General features: G+C 41.2%; 1 protein-coding gene across 1 annotated transcript in view; it reads left to right on the forward strand.

The window, feature by feature from the left end:
- LOC140370317 (pleckstrin homology domain-containing family G member 3) overlaps positions 1–14,073 on the forward strand; it is a 28,188-nt gene extending 14,115 nt beyond the window's left edge. Inside the window, exons 3-19 of the mRNA XM_072457431.1 lie at positions 2,982–3,475; positions 5,830–5,930; positions 6,869–6,938; positions 7,018–7,064; positions 7,154–7,304; positions 7,378–7,509; positions 7,789–7,971; positions 8,053–8,145; positions 8,346–8,432; positions 8,518–8,548; positions 8,712–8,810; positions 8,888–8,920; positions 9,520–9,530; positions 9,839–10,201; positions 10,615–10,746; positions 11,098–12,406; positions 12,852–14,073. Of these exons, the coding sequence (XP_072313532.1) occupies positions 2,982–3,475; positions 5,830–5,930; positions 6,869–6,938; positions 7,018–7,064; positions 7,154–7,304; positions 7,378–7,509; positions 7,789–7,971; positions 8,053–8,145; positions 8,346–8,432; positions 8,518–8,548; positions 8,712–8,810; positions 8,888–8,920; positions 9,520–9,530; positions 9,839–10,201; positions 10,615–10,746; positions 11,098–12,406; positions 12,852–13,519 (4,004 nt within the window). The 3' untranslated portion in view covers positions 13,520–14,073. The remainder of the gene's footprint in view (positions 1–2,981; positions 3,476–5,829; positions 5,931–6,868; positions 6,939–7,017; positions 7,065–7,153; positions 7,305–7,377; positions 7,510–7,788; positions 7,972–8,052; positions 8,146–8,345; positions 8,433–8,517; positions 8,549–8,711; positions 8,811–8,887; positions 8,921–9,519; positions 9,531–9,838; positions 10,202–10,614; positions 10,747–11,097; positions 12,407–12,851) is intronic.
- Positions 14,074–14,189: the final 116 nt, after the last annotated feature.

The raw sequence follows: 14,189 nt of genomic DNA on the forward strand, positions 1-14,189 counted from the left end.
TCTCATCTTTAAGTCCACAAAACCAAAATGCCTTTTCATATATCTTATGTCTCTCTTATTCATCTAGAAAATGCATTCAAATATGATTGTTACTGTTTGGGATGTTGCATTTGAGGAAAATGTATAACGTTTCTTGGGCTGCAGCTAGTTATTTTATTAATTACAGCTAAACAATTATTTAAATAATCAGCAATTTGTTTAGTATTCAAATAATCATTAACTGGTCTATGCATAGGTTCCAAAACACGCATGAGCTGAGAAAAGAGGTTTAATGACTCAAATTGAGCCAAAATGATGTATAAATGTTGTGTATTTGATGAAACACTCTTTAGTCCATGTGCTCCATCAGGATCCTCAAACGGCTTCACTCCAGCTTCGTCTGGGTAGAATTTTTGCAAACATCACGTGACTTCTAAACATCTAAAGAAAGACTATTGCTAGACCAATCGAATCGAGCAAAATTATAGTTAGTTTCAGCCCTAATCGCAATCAAATCAAAATTACAATTTGACTAATATACCATAATTTCCTCCACAAGCAACAAAAAGCCCTGTCTTATTCTGCATGAAAACTACTAACACTGAAGTTTAGAGTTTTCCATTTCACATTTCAGTGTTTAAAAATGTGATATAATCGCAATAATGGTCAGAAAAATTGGTCATTCAGTTTTTGTTCTCAGATAATTGTAGTGCAGTCAACCATTTTCTGCCTTTGTGCAACTTCATATAGGTCAAGGTTCTATGCAAGGACATATCGACCACAGGCCTGTGGAAACTCCGCGAACACGATGTTGGTTTTGGGTAGTCCTCAGTTGTCGTAGCTGCGTTGCTCCGCCTCCTTTTCAACTTGGCATCAACTGGCCTGTCCTACACAGTGCTTTATTATAGCGGGATACCGGGCGTGGGTGGACGAGAAGGAATGCCAGACGGAGCACAACTCCAAACCAAAAGCACAAACCAGAGAGGAACCGGATACTTTGTTCTTGCTCGCTGCGATTTAGCCACTGACCGCCGGGCCTCAGATGTGTCCGTGTTTGCATGACCGACTGCAGCGCTGGTCGCCTCCTCCTGCTCGCCAGCTGTTTCTCACTGGAGGATTTAGCAAGGGAATGATGATTTTTGGGACAGTTGTGCGTAGAGTACTACTGAAAATCTCATGAGCTCAGGTCTGACTCATGGAAAGTGAGGAGACGCCAAGTGGTGCGCTGCAAACCCTGTGAACAAACTGCACTGAATGAACCAAACAACATCATCCAGCTGCCTGCCACTCAGTCAGCTCTAAATCACAAGACTGCGTGTGTTTTCAAACGCTGCAGTTTCCCCTTTTGCCATAATTTCCCCCACTGAGACTTATAAACATTGCCTCTATAAAAGTGAAATCGAAGTGGAGGCTTGAAGAAGTTTAATGGCACACGTTTTCAACCCTCCCATTCCCATTAGATAATATCACTTACTTGAGCCGTTTCACTTCACTTTTAATGCAAGCTTGAAACCCATATATTAGTCTCAAGTCACAAAGCACCTTTTATTCAGCAAATTTGAAAAATCATTTGACCATTTCCTCCCAGTGTCAAGGAAATGGGCTTTTGCTGCACAGTGGCGACTCTCACTGCGCTATGACTTCATTTATTTAGGATGCATATTTGAGGAAAAATTCCCGTCTGGTAAGGAAGGATGTGAAACCCAATATGGATTCAATTTCTTTTCAATTCAAACAAAATCATATTAAGATACATAAACATAAGTTATTTAAATTTTTTGTGTGTGTGTTCTCATCAGTTTCTCTGTTTTCGTAAGGTCGAGCCGTCAGCGGGGAAGAGGGCAGGAGGAAATGGCTGGGTTTTCCATAGACTATATGCAGTGTTGTAATTAGGCCAAGTCAGAATTGATTTAACTCTTTTTTTTTGATGATTAGAAACCCAGAATCTCGTGCTGTCAGATGGTGATGTCTGTAACAATGGTCTATTCAGTGTAAAGTCATTCTGAGACCGTCACTCTAGATAAGCTAATGGATATCTACAGCGTGTACTCGGTGTTTGTGGTTTAAAATCAAGGTAAATTGCTCCACTGAGAACATTTTCCAGCCCATAATATCAGTTGATGCTGATTTTACAGTTTCCAAACAATGTAAGCATGAAATATTGATGGCATTTATGGCTGGGCTTTGTCATATAGCGCTCATGATATCTCAATACATTTCCATATGCTCTACAACTAAAGAACCAGCTTTTACAATTGAATTAAATGGTTAATTTTTGTTTTGCCCAATATCACATCACAAGGCTTCACAAAAATACTCATGGTTGAGTTCTACTGTTGCTCAAAATACTATTAATAAGGAAGGTATTCTTTTCTAATTCCTCATGCAGGAAGTTCATTCTCTGACCCATTCTTCAACCGTTGCTGCGGCAGAATGTTTCATCAAATATAACTTAAATAGTCTTGAATAATTTTGTTCTGATAGTTTAATGCTACATTTATGAAGTATTTTTTCTAGTGTCAGTTTTATGGTCAATTATATTGCTTATTGTTATTTCTTTCGCCTTATCCTAATGGGATTACTGTATTAGGTGTGACAGCCAGATTTCATGTCGGTAAACAATTAAATGGTTGGAATACTCTTTGATGACCTGAAAATGACTACCTCTGTACAGAACAGAAGTACAGTGTTTACTATGAGTTGTGACATCAACTGTTGTAAATCTGAATGCTAAATGCCACCTGTTACACGGCACTTGACACCAAAAAGCCACCATAATTACAACCTTTTTCTCGTCAAAAGCTTGTCAGTAATTCTGCTCATGAAGAATTCAGACCAATCTTGAACTCTGACGCATTTGAGTCTATGAACTTACCATTGTTTTTGCAAAATGTTTTTTTTAATTTTTATTCCTTACAATAAACAAAATGCCTCCATGACATCCTTTTATAAATCTGTAATCAAACTTTAACTTCATTTTGTTTCCCTTCCCTTTGCTCCAGAGTCGCCTCAGCTCTCTGCGCCATTCCCCCACCTCGAACATGAGCCGCCCCACGCAGACTCCGGCTCCGACTGCTACACCCGCATCTGCATGGACCCTCTGGACGGTGAGAGCGAGCGCCCGGTGAGCCTGGTGTCCACCCTGTCCTCTGGATCATCCCGGGACAGCCACAGTCTTTTCGGGAGCACCGTGGCCCTTCCTTCCTCCGCCACGCCGCCCATCCCCAGCGAGGACGACATCGACCTGGAGCTCACCCCTGCTCACTGTAACGGACAGCACGCCGCGAAGGGCAGAGAACGCTGGAAAGATGTGAACCAGTGGAACAATAATAACGCCAAACGGAAATCCTACGGCCACATGCGGCCCTTCCAACCTCCTCCTGTTATAACTGACGCCATGGCGCCTAATCCCAAGTTAACGTACGTGGACCGGGTTGTCATGGAGCTCATCGAGACGGAGCGCATGTATGTGAAAGATTTGCGGAGTATCGTGGAGGTGAGAGAGCTAAACTTATGGGGAAAAGAAAGTCTCCTTTTGCTTTGGGGTTTTGCCAGGAAATCACAAGAAGTCTTCTGTTGAGTATAATTGAGCTTAAATCATGCGTTTCCTGTATACTTGAAACATATGCTCCACTTGAATTAATACTGTATTACAACATTACTTAATGTCTGCAGCGTGTTTTGGAGTTAATGTGCCAATTTGGACCAAAGAGGAGACTGGTTGTAACAGCAGCTCACAATAAAGAAAGGCTTCTCTGTTTAGTGCCATAAACGTGCATTGTGCGTCTGGTTCTACTAACCCGTCCAATGCATTGTTCCTCTGCCTCCGATGCAGATTTGACACTTGTAAACAAAGCAGTCCACCAAATGCGTGTTGAACATCTGATATCTGTGAAGGACATTGATGTTCTGCTAAAAGTGTTGTATATAAATCAACTCGCAGCTTGTAAACTCGTCTCAAATGCTGTTCAAGCTCAGCCGAAAAAGTCCATGCACGGTTTTCCTTTCTACTGGCAGTTTTGTCTGATATCACACACTGTAGATTAGAAACAGCACCCAGACTGCGATCCCTCCTGACCCTGCATCATTCTTATTCTTAACAGCTGTCAAACATTTCCCCTCGCCCCTGACAGTAATGTCTTAAACAGAGGCATTGGAGCGACGGGCAGTAAACCAACTCGCACCTCTGCTGGCGTCTGGAGAGAAGGGAAAATTGCTTGCTTTTCACAAATTCTTGCAGTCTTTTTCAGTTCTTTTTAACTGAAGGCGTTTGGTTTAGGCACACTATACATCCACCAATCCAACACCAACATGGATGAAAGCATAGCTGCTGGATTTTCTTTCTGAACTCATTTGCTGCGAATAAATCCACCATCTTGATTTAATTACAAAGAAAAAGGGCAGATCAAATTGATGCCATGCAGCTTATTTTGACTTTGCACCAAACCTAGAATGTGCCATGAATGTGTGATCCTCCTTCTCCAGCCTGGCCTTGTTTCTTTAACCAACTAATCCACAGTTCCTACTTGATCCTGGGACACCAAAGCAGTTGCTGGTGTGTCAATATTGTCATTCAGATGAGGTGGAGATTACTCAACAGCTGTTTAGCCCGGATAACTAAACGCTTCCAGCACCTGGTCTGAACACACCCAAGCTTTGCATAGTCTGCATTGTTGTGAGGAGTGTTGCTTCATGTCTTGGACGAGCTGCTCAAACAGATCATTCTCAAGATATTCTGATGTGACACAGCATTCTACATGCATTATTTTTTTCAAGGAGATGCTACAACAGTGTTAAAGAATTTAGATAAATGCAACAGTGTTTATACAACATTGTGGAAAAGATTTTGAAGCACTTTATGACAACCAAGCTTCTGATTCTGACATAGAGGGCTGTGCAGATAATCAATTTTGATAATCAAATTTTCTGTTCGGAGTATGAGCGCTCTTTCTGCCACTTAAAAGTGTCACAAATGTAATATTGCATCTTTACTTTCTCCACATGTTATATTTGACAGTATAGTGGTAATTGTTTGATATATTACATTTTTATTTCAATAGTTTTTACTCAAGCAGCTCTTGTTCCCAATAAATCCAGATCCAGTTCTGTCTCACAATGATGTGATAGACGTGGATCGCATATTGATTAGTAATAATATATTTTGTAGTTTCTTGTCTGTAAAGATGCTCGATCAAGAAGATCTCTGGTGCCATATTTGAGCTTCATGTCCAGTGGAACAAATTAAGTAATTTAATACAAAAAAGACCTTTTTGTAACATTTCAAAAGTAGCTGTGGAATGTTTTTACTAAAGCATTTTGTTATCAGCATTTGTAGTTTTGCACAATGTTTGTTTTAACACCTGAATGAACAATTGTGAAAATGAGCGAGTAGTCATCCAGATGTTGGCATGCCTGGCTCATGTTTTAGCTATTTTTATCTCCATAGAATACCCCAGAGTTTGAAGGGAGTAGACTGTTCCTGGGAGGGGGCTCAGACGCTGACGTTTACAGTCTGAGTCCAGCAGGTCAGACTGCAGACAGTGAGACTCCTGAACAAAGCCTTAAAAGGAACCCTCCCATACCTCTTCGTATGAACGATGAAATATTTAAGTTCCAGTGATAATGTTGGTCTTGATATTGGACAGGCCTCTGGATCACATGTCCAGGTCTGCTGCAGAAAAACGATGTCATGTGAAAACAGGCCGCACGTCATGACCGCTTTAAAGGACATAGTACAATGAGCTAACTGTTTCCCTTCAAGTACAACTCTACTCACTCATTGCAAATGTGAACTTCTCCTACATTGGCCTACATGTACACAATGAGATGAAATATGTTCTTTCTCTTCAGGATTATTTGGCTCACATTATTGATACAAACAACCTTGCTATTCGACCAGAGCAGGTGTGTGCCTTGTTCGGAAACATCGAAGACATTTATGAATTTAACAGGTAAAATCCTTTTTGTCACAATAAATGCACACACACACACACACACACACACACACATGTATAAGGCATAATGTTAATGTGTAGGAAATGATGAACAGTTGCAGGATACTGGAGTGAAGGTTAGTGGGCCCTCTCGCTTTCAGTTTAATCTTCTATGTCAGCCCTTACTCTTACGCTGATCACTTGCCAAAACACACATTAACATTCTTCTACTTTCACAAATTCAACCTGGTCCAGCGCAAACCAACATGGCAAAAGAAAGAAAATGTTTCCATACAGTTGGACTATTGTGTTATTGTCTAATGATGCATTGCACCTTATCATTCTCTTTTCTCTAAAGAGCCATTAAAGTCACATTTGATTTATGTGACCGTAACGCAGATGAATATTATGTTACACCAGCCCCTCCGTCTGAAGTACTGTACATTAAGCATTCGTGTGGTATGACCAAATATTGACATGAGCAACTCTAGATGAACATGTATGTTTCAGAACGTGAACTGATATTTTGATGATGGTGATGATATGGATTTTTAAACTATTCTGTTTAGCCAATACCTGTGTTTACTTCTATTGCAATGAATGCATTTATACCCAATATAATATAATTAACAATGTGTGGTTATATTTTAAATACATTTAAGAGAACATTAACTAGATCTTTGATCAATGCAATTTCCCCATGTGTAGACAATAAAGGATTATCTTATCTTATCTTATAAAATCTTTTAGAACTCAATGAGGAAAATTCAGTCTAATAGAATGGCAAAGTTCTTCAGCTTCAGTCGAGTTGTTGATGTAGATTAAACAAATACTGCCCTCCAGTGGTGGTGCTGGGCTACAACAAACATTCTTCTGAAGAAATACTGGCTCGTAAATACTATTAGTGAAAAGAAATGCCCACTATTAACAATAGTTGTTCTTTTTGTCTTTGCCAGTGAACTTCTACAGTCATTGGACATGTGTCAGAGAGACCCTGTGGCCATCGCCCAGTGTTTTGTAGATAAGGTAAGAGGTCTGACCCCCCACAGCCTTTAAAAAAAAAAAAAACTATTGTAACGAACAATGATTATGTTCTTTTTTTCAGAGTGAATCTTTTGAAATATACACACAATATTGTAACAACTACCCCAAGTGAGGACCTTTGCTCAAGACATTTGCTTGAATTGTCTTATTTTCTGTATGTTTGTGAGATCTGTATTAACATCAGTGTTGTTCTTCAGCTCAGTGGCAGCACTTACAGATTGCATGAGGAGTAAAAATTTGGCCAAGTTCTTCAGGGATCGACAAGCCACTCTGAAGCGCTCCCTGCCTCTGGGCTCATACCTGCTCAAGCCAGTCCAGAGAATCCTCAAATATCACCTGCTCCTTCAGGTACACATTTTCACTCTATGAAATATCGTCATAAAGATATAAGTGTTTTTAATTACCTTTTTTGTATGTTTAGGAAATCGCGAAGCACTTTGACCCGGATGAGGAGGGTTGCGAGGTGGTTCAGGAGGCCATAGAAACCATGACGGGCGTGGCTTGGTACATAAACGATATGAAGAGGAAACATGAGCACGCGGTCAGAGTGCAGGTCAGACTCATAGATACTTCAGTCAATAAAGACATTTGTGTGCTAAAAATCTGTGCTCCATTTCTCCGAGTCCATTGAGACTTCTCTTTTGAAACCTGTAAGTCTTTGCTCCTCTGGGGGTCTGCTGACTCTCCATTGATTATGTTCACACCATTTCTTTAAGTTGAAAGAATGAAGTGCTGAGATCATTAAAAGGCTTTCAAGTACATTTCAACTGAACACATTGAATGATTTTCTGCGCTTTAATACTGCCTGCATTGTGCCTATGCATGTCTACAGGAGATCCAGTCTCTTCTGATAAACTGGAAGGGTGCTGACCTGACCACCTGTGGAGAGCTGGTGCTAGAAGGCACTTTTCATGTGCTCCGGGCCAAGAACACACGCACACTCTTCTTGTTTGAAAAGATGCTCCTTATTACCAAAAAACGAGGAGAGAACTATGTCTACAAGACTCACATCTCTGTAAGTTTTGGCAGTATTTGATTAATGCTGATGGTTTAATGTTAACTACTGAGGTCTGTTTTGTTCATCTCTCCATTTCAGTGTTCCACTTTAATGCTACTTGATAGTGCCAAGGACCCGCTACTCTTCAGCGTCATCCATTTCAAGCACCCTAAGCAGCCCCACACAGTGCAGGTAATGCACAAGTATCATCAAACCTATTATTTGGCTTCCTTTGTTCAATGTCTTGTCTCAGCCTGAATACATATATAATTTGCGGTTGTCATCACACAAATATCTGTGTGCAGTCTTGGGGCTTACACAAAAGTACATTAGCTTATAATTACACCATGTAGTTTCATGTTTTAAGTCATGTGTAATGTTTTAATTCACAGGCTAAGTCTATTGAAGAGAAGAGTCTATGGTCACATAACATTAAGAGGCTCATACTTGAAAATCACAGCACCATTGTTCCACCAAAGGTAAATAACACAAATCTACACAAGCATGCACCGTATATAAACTATATGAATGGTGTAATTTATCCCACGTTGCCTTTGCTTCTAGGCCAAAGAAGCCATGCTGGATAATGCTAATTGTAAGTATTAAGTACAAAAACAATTAATGATATAACATACAAACTGAGAGGCAGTGAATGTCAGTGAATGTCATGGGAGGTTTAATTTACAATGAGACAATAATTCATAAATTGCATTGACTTGATAAAAAAAATAAAAAAATAAGTAGACGTTATTTTGAAGATCCAGGCAAGAACAACTACAGTCCTGAGAGGATGAAGAAATCAAGCAGTCAGACTGAAGACGTCTACTTTGCCATGAGAACCGGACGCAGGAAATCTGGTAAAAAACCGCAAAGACCACTTTTGTCAAATATTGTTTAACAGCTTCGTTTTTACATGATGTTTCTTTCTCCTTAGAACCTACAAAACAGATCTTTAGAAGTGCAAAAGGTTAGTAAAAGAGACTTGATTTAGATGGCAGTATTATTTTGGTGTTGAATATATGCCTACATGGCCTCATTACACTGGCTTTGGTCTTCCTCAAAGACACCTGGAAGCCAGATCAAAAGACCCCCACTCCACCGACCTCTCCTAATGAAGTATTATAAATAACCCACTGGTCAAAGGTTTTGTCATACACAAGCTCTTTCCATCGTGACATTCAGCCTCCACTCAATTGTCTGTGTCCAAATGGTCATTAAAACGGCGGGAACCTCTATATTCTTCAGGCTCCCAGACCAAATCAATTGTTTCACCAATGCAATAAAGAAGCAATTTTCATGTCAGCCTTCTCATCTTGGTGAGGGAATGGGTCATCACATCCTGGCTAATTGTATCATGTCCTGTTAGAGCCAGTGAGAGGGAGATATTTCTGGTATTTATCAGATCACAGCCTCCTATCAGTCTGGCCCGGTCCTGCCTCTGAGGGCTGTGGTTGTGGACACTGAGCTCGTGTCCTCACCATAATTGTACTGGATGAATATGTTTTCTTAACCAATAGAAATATCTAATTGTACGTTGTTTTTTTTTATGTCTGCCATGCCATGCAGCTGTATTGAAGGTAAGACCTACATATAGTTACTGTTTATCCTAGACTGTTTTGTAGTAGCCCAGCAGTGTTTTAGCTCAGTATGCTGTAGTGAGATATGATTTTCCATTAGGATTTGGCAAAATCCATTCCAAACTGCAAAAGAACTCGAGCTCTAAATGAAAAGGCCTTCTGCTTAATGAGCTTTTACTTTGGCTGATTTTAAAAAAAAAAAAAAAAATCATATCTTACTCTGAGCTAAAGCCGCTTTATGTCCATTTTCAACTCTGCCATTTCCACTGTCCTGGCAATAACAAGCCACATGTGACTTCCTGCTGCAGCACGCAGACAGTGAGGGTGCCCTGCTGGGGGACATGCATTCCCTTCAGCCCCTTTCCAGTACACTGACCGGCACTCTAGCCAAGCCTCAGGATCACAGGCCCCATGTGGAGGATTTCATGACCTCAAGGGAGCAGCTATGTACCCCTGAATATGCCGAGAGGCTGGGCTGTCCCACTGACGGGGCAAAGGACTCTGACAAGGCAACGCAGGCTGAGGAAGAGGAGGACGTGGATGGGGACAGTTACAAGGAGGATAGTCTGATGGGGGGTGACCAGGTAGCCGACTTTGCCAGCTCAGTGCTGGAAGCCATCTCCTGCTGGCAGTCTAGAAGCAGGGCTATGCTTTCTACTCACTTCACAATGGTGAGGGTTTCTCTTCTCTGTTCAGCTGTTTAGCCTCTGTCTGCTGCTCTGGGCACACGCATTAGGCCTCGTCCCACTCAATCCCTCTTCACTTTATAACAACAGCACATTACTAACCCCTGCTCCACTAACATCGCTTGCTTATATTTGTGTTGTTGGCTTGCATGTTTTTATTTATGCTTCATGTGGATGCTGTTGCTAGCTTTTACGTTAATGTGTAAATATGAGGTTTTTTTTTGTTTAATCGCATGTTTTGTTTTGCATTTTAGATCAATAAATACTATATTTTTTTTCCTCAAATGTTGTTATATTTACGATTCATGGTTTTGTTTTGTTTCACTTCAACTAATCCTCTAATATCAACATGAAGCATATATTAAGCCCTGAAACTATAGTTCTGGTTCTCTTATTAGGATGATGAGCAAGACGCTAATTTACAGAATACACCTTTGGAAGAGAGCGCCACTCTGGAGGACAAGCTTGGTGCTCCTGCTGCTGCTGCTGCTGCTGCTGCTGCTGCTGCTGGGACAGACGTTCCGACGCAGGTGCTAAATTGAGCATTTACACACACATATATTGGTGTGCCCGTTTTTACCTTTTATATTGATAACGCAAATTGGTTTACCCATAAAGGTGAATTAGCTCTTTTCCAATCTTATTTCCATCTTGTAGATTAAAGCTGGTCTACGGCAGGCCGGTAATCTAAAAAGCAGGCAACAAATTATGATAAACAGCTAATGTGAGATATGCTTGCAAGGATGCTCAGGGATAAAGTATTCAATTACCAAAAGCAATTACTATAAATAGTGCTTATATCGTATGTGAGGATGTAGCGGTGAGTACATAAATGCTAAATAAGGGTATGCAATATGCCAAAACATACACTGTAAAAATTCTTACCTACTTTTGTCATGTTTCAGGTCACTGTGGAGGACCTGTGCTCTCTAGACTATGTTCCTGCCACAACCCTTCACCCTGAGGTGCCGTACTGTCACACACCAGAGTCCTTACAAACCCTTACCCCAGAACCTCACAACACATCCCAGGAGACTGCAGAGGAGGAAGAGGAAATGGGAAGTGACTCTTCCAGTTTCCATGTGGAAGAGACGGATGTTCTGACAAACGGCGGGATCTCAGAAGAGGAGCCGGAGATGATGGCACACAGTAAACGTATGCTGAACCAGGCCAGTGTCACGGCTGAGCGCTACATTAACAGTATTTCCAGACAGAGTAGTCTCATCTCAGAAGACTTGGGTTCAGTTGCATGTTCCTCATCGTTGACTGATAATGAGCCTCTTACAAGCTCTGTGTGCTTAGAGCTGGAGAAGGACATGCAAGTGTTGACTAGCTCTCCAGAACCATTATTGTCTTCCCATCAAGCTCAGCTAAATTACTTAATTACAGAAGAGCGTCGGTCTACTCTTTCTAAGCAGGATCGACTCCTCATCCACAAAATCAGAACATATTATGAACACGCTGAAGACCAAGATATTAACTTCAGCATCAAACGCAGGGAGAGTCTCTCCTACATCCCAGCTGGGCTTGTCCGACACCTGAGCAAACAGATCAACAGTGCTCCACTGGAGCAGGCTACTGCACCGCACCGAAAAGAACTCTCCCAAAACAGACCCACTTCTTGGTCTGTGTTTGATCTTCCCGGTTTGGACAAGAGTCAAAGCACTGAAACAATGTTAACCAATGATAACGAAGTGTTCAAACCTTCATCAGAGATGCTCAAGATTTGGGATGAAATGGATTTAAAAGAGGAAAGTTGTGAAGCTCTAAACTCTACAGGGCAGTCTGAAGATCTGTTACTACCAACGCCACATGATGACAGTTTAGAGAGTCCAGAAGAAGAATTCTCTGAGCTTCACAATACAGAGCATAGCCCCACTGTTACCCCCTGTGTCAGTTCTACAGCTGTCCTGGAACAAGCTGAACTGGACTCTGAACATGACAAGGGCCACTTCAGTCCAGAACATTTACCCAAGAGCATTAGCTTCCAGACAAGTATGGAAGAGGACGAAATCCTCCAAGATATGGGAAAGGTGAAAAACAAAGTCTTTCAGCTGGCACGTCAATACAGTCAACGCATCAAAAATAACAAACCAATGAAGTGGCAAAAAAGCCAAGAAACAGGAAATCCTCCTTGCCTGAGAAGCATGCCGTCTGTGCAAGAAGAAAGGCCACTGTTTAGAAAAAATGGTAAATACTGTGCCACATTTTCCAGTGATTCGAGGAACTAGTAGAAATCTGATAATCTATGGTTTTATTGTAGAAAAAGATTCAGTGGTAGTCATCTGGACTCTCATCTGTGAATCGAGTCTGGGAACTCGGATTTTATATTCTACTCTGAGTAGGACCTGATAAACCTCCTGATAAAGGGAGTTTTTGGTTTCACTTGAGATGGCTCTTCTTTGTTTTCTAACAGCCCTGTAATGAGCTGTAATGAGCTGTAATGAGCTATCTACATCCTATTGTAACCTGACGTTCACTCCCTCCTCACTGAGTACCTGATTAGCATCAGAATGCCCAGAGCTTCCAGAGAGTCCAGATCACAACAACTGAATATTTTTCAACAATGGAACTCCTGGACAATTGAAGGATTGCACAGACCTATAGTTTTATTGTTTGTTGTTCTTTCTTGCAGGTAAACCAAACCTGAGATTGACTTTGACTATTCCCTCTCATGCTGTAATCCATGAAGTGAGTTCTCCGAGCCCAGTGCAGAGTCCCAGCTCAGGCCTGAGCCCTCACAGCACACTCGGCTCTCCACAGACCCCACAGTCTGAGAACTTCCACTGGCCCGATGTACAGGAACTGCGCTCCAAATATACACAAGACACTGAGTCCAACTCACCCAAAGTATCCCAGTCCAGCACACCGGCGCATGCTCCACTGGACAGTCCACTGACAAGATGCAATGATTCACTGAAGTACAGCAGCTCCTCTGACCTCCACAAAGCTCTAGCAGACTGTCCCAGGTCCAAGTCTGTACCATTGCACTACAGGGGCAGGTTTGGGATGGAGGACAGGCCCCTATCAAAGGGCCGTTCTGTCCTATGCAGGTGGAGCTCTCTGGACCACATGCTCAGCTCTCACCCTCTGCATGAAGTACAAAACTTGCAGCGTCCTGTGAAGGGCCTCCACACAACCAGCCAGTTGTGTCTGGCGTCCAGAGACTCTGAGAAGAGCAGCTCTGAGAGCCTCCATGACGGTTTGGACTCCAGGGCTGCACTCAGTTCAGGGAAAATGACTGAAAGTAATATTGTGAAAAGTTTACGGGCAAAGTTTCAGAGTTTAAGCACAAGCTCTTAAAACATTAAACTGTTGGTATATTTGTTTGTTGCATTATGTTGGAGTCACAATATATGATGGCCATCAGTTACCTTCATGAGGGAAATTATTATTTAAAGTGTTTTGTAAATATGTTTGACATTAGATTGTGCTGTACAAAGTTGTGTAAATGTGTAAATAGCCTCAGCAATGGCAGGATAAGATCCTGTTATTTGGTTCCAAACCATTATTGGCCATTTGCTATAACCACTATAGCAGCACTGCTCTAACCACATTAAGTATACGAGGGAGGGTTTGCTGCTTATGTCTGACGCCAAAGAGACTTTCTTTTATGTTAGTGGACTCGTAACAATGGGCTTCCACACGCACGTTAACATCACTGGAGCTGTTCTGTCATTTTAATCAGTACTGCATATTTATGAAACTGTATCTGTGGAGCTTTGAGCCTCATGTCAAGACTGAGCTATCACCTTTTTACCTTGTTTTTTTCAGAATATATATATATATATAATTTTAATAAAAATGTGTCATTGCTTTTTGTTATTAGAGAAAGGGATGGCATTTTATTTTGATAACCTGTGTGGTCAAATGAAAGTAATTTTGATGACTTTTACTATAATGAATATCAAAAGTGAATTTATCAACACAATCTCCATATATCACTTATTTTACTAGTTGCTACAACTACGGT

This window comes from Eucyclogobius newberryi, unplaced genomic scaffold (assembly GCF_026437365.1).
Source record: "Eucyclogobius newberryi isolate DKJ021-1_F unplaced genomic scaffold, fEucNew1.0.hap1 SCAF_21, whole genome shotgun sequence".
NCBI lineage: Eukaryota > Metazoa > Chordata > Actinopteri > Gobiiformes > Gobiidae > Eucyclogobius > Eucyclogobius newberryi.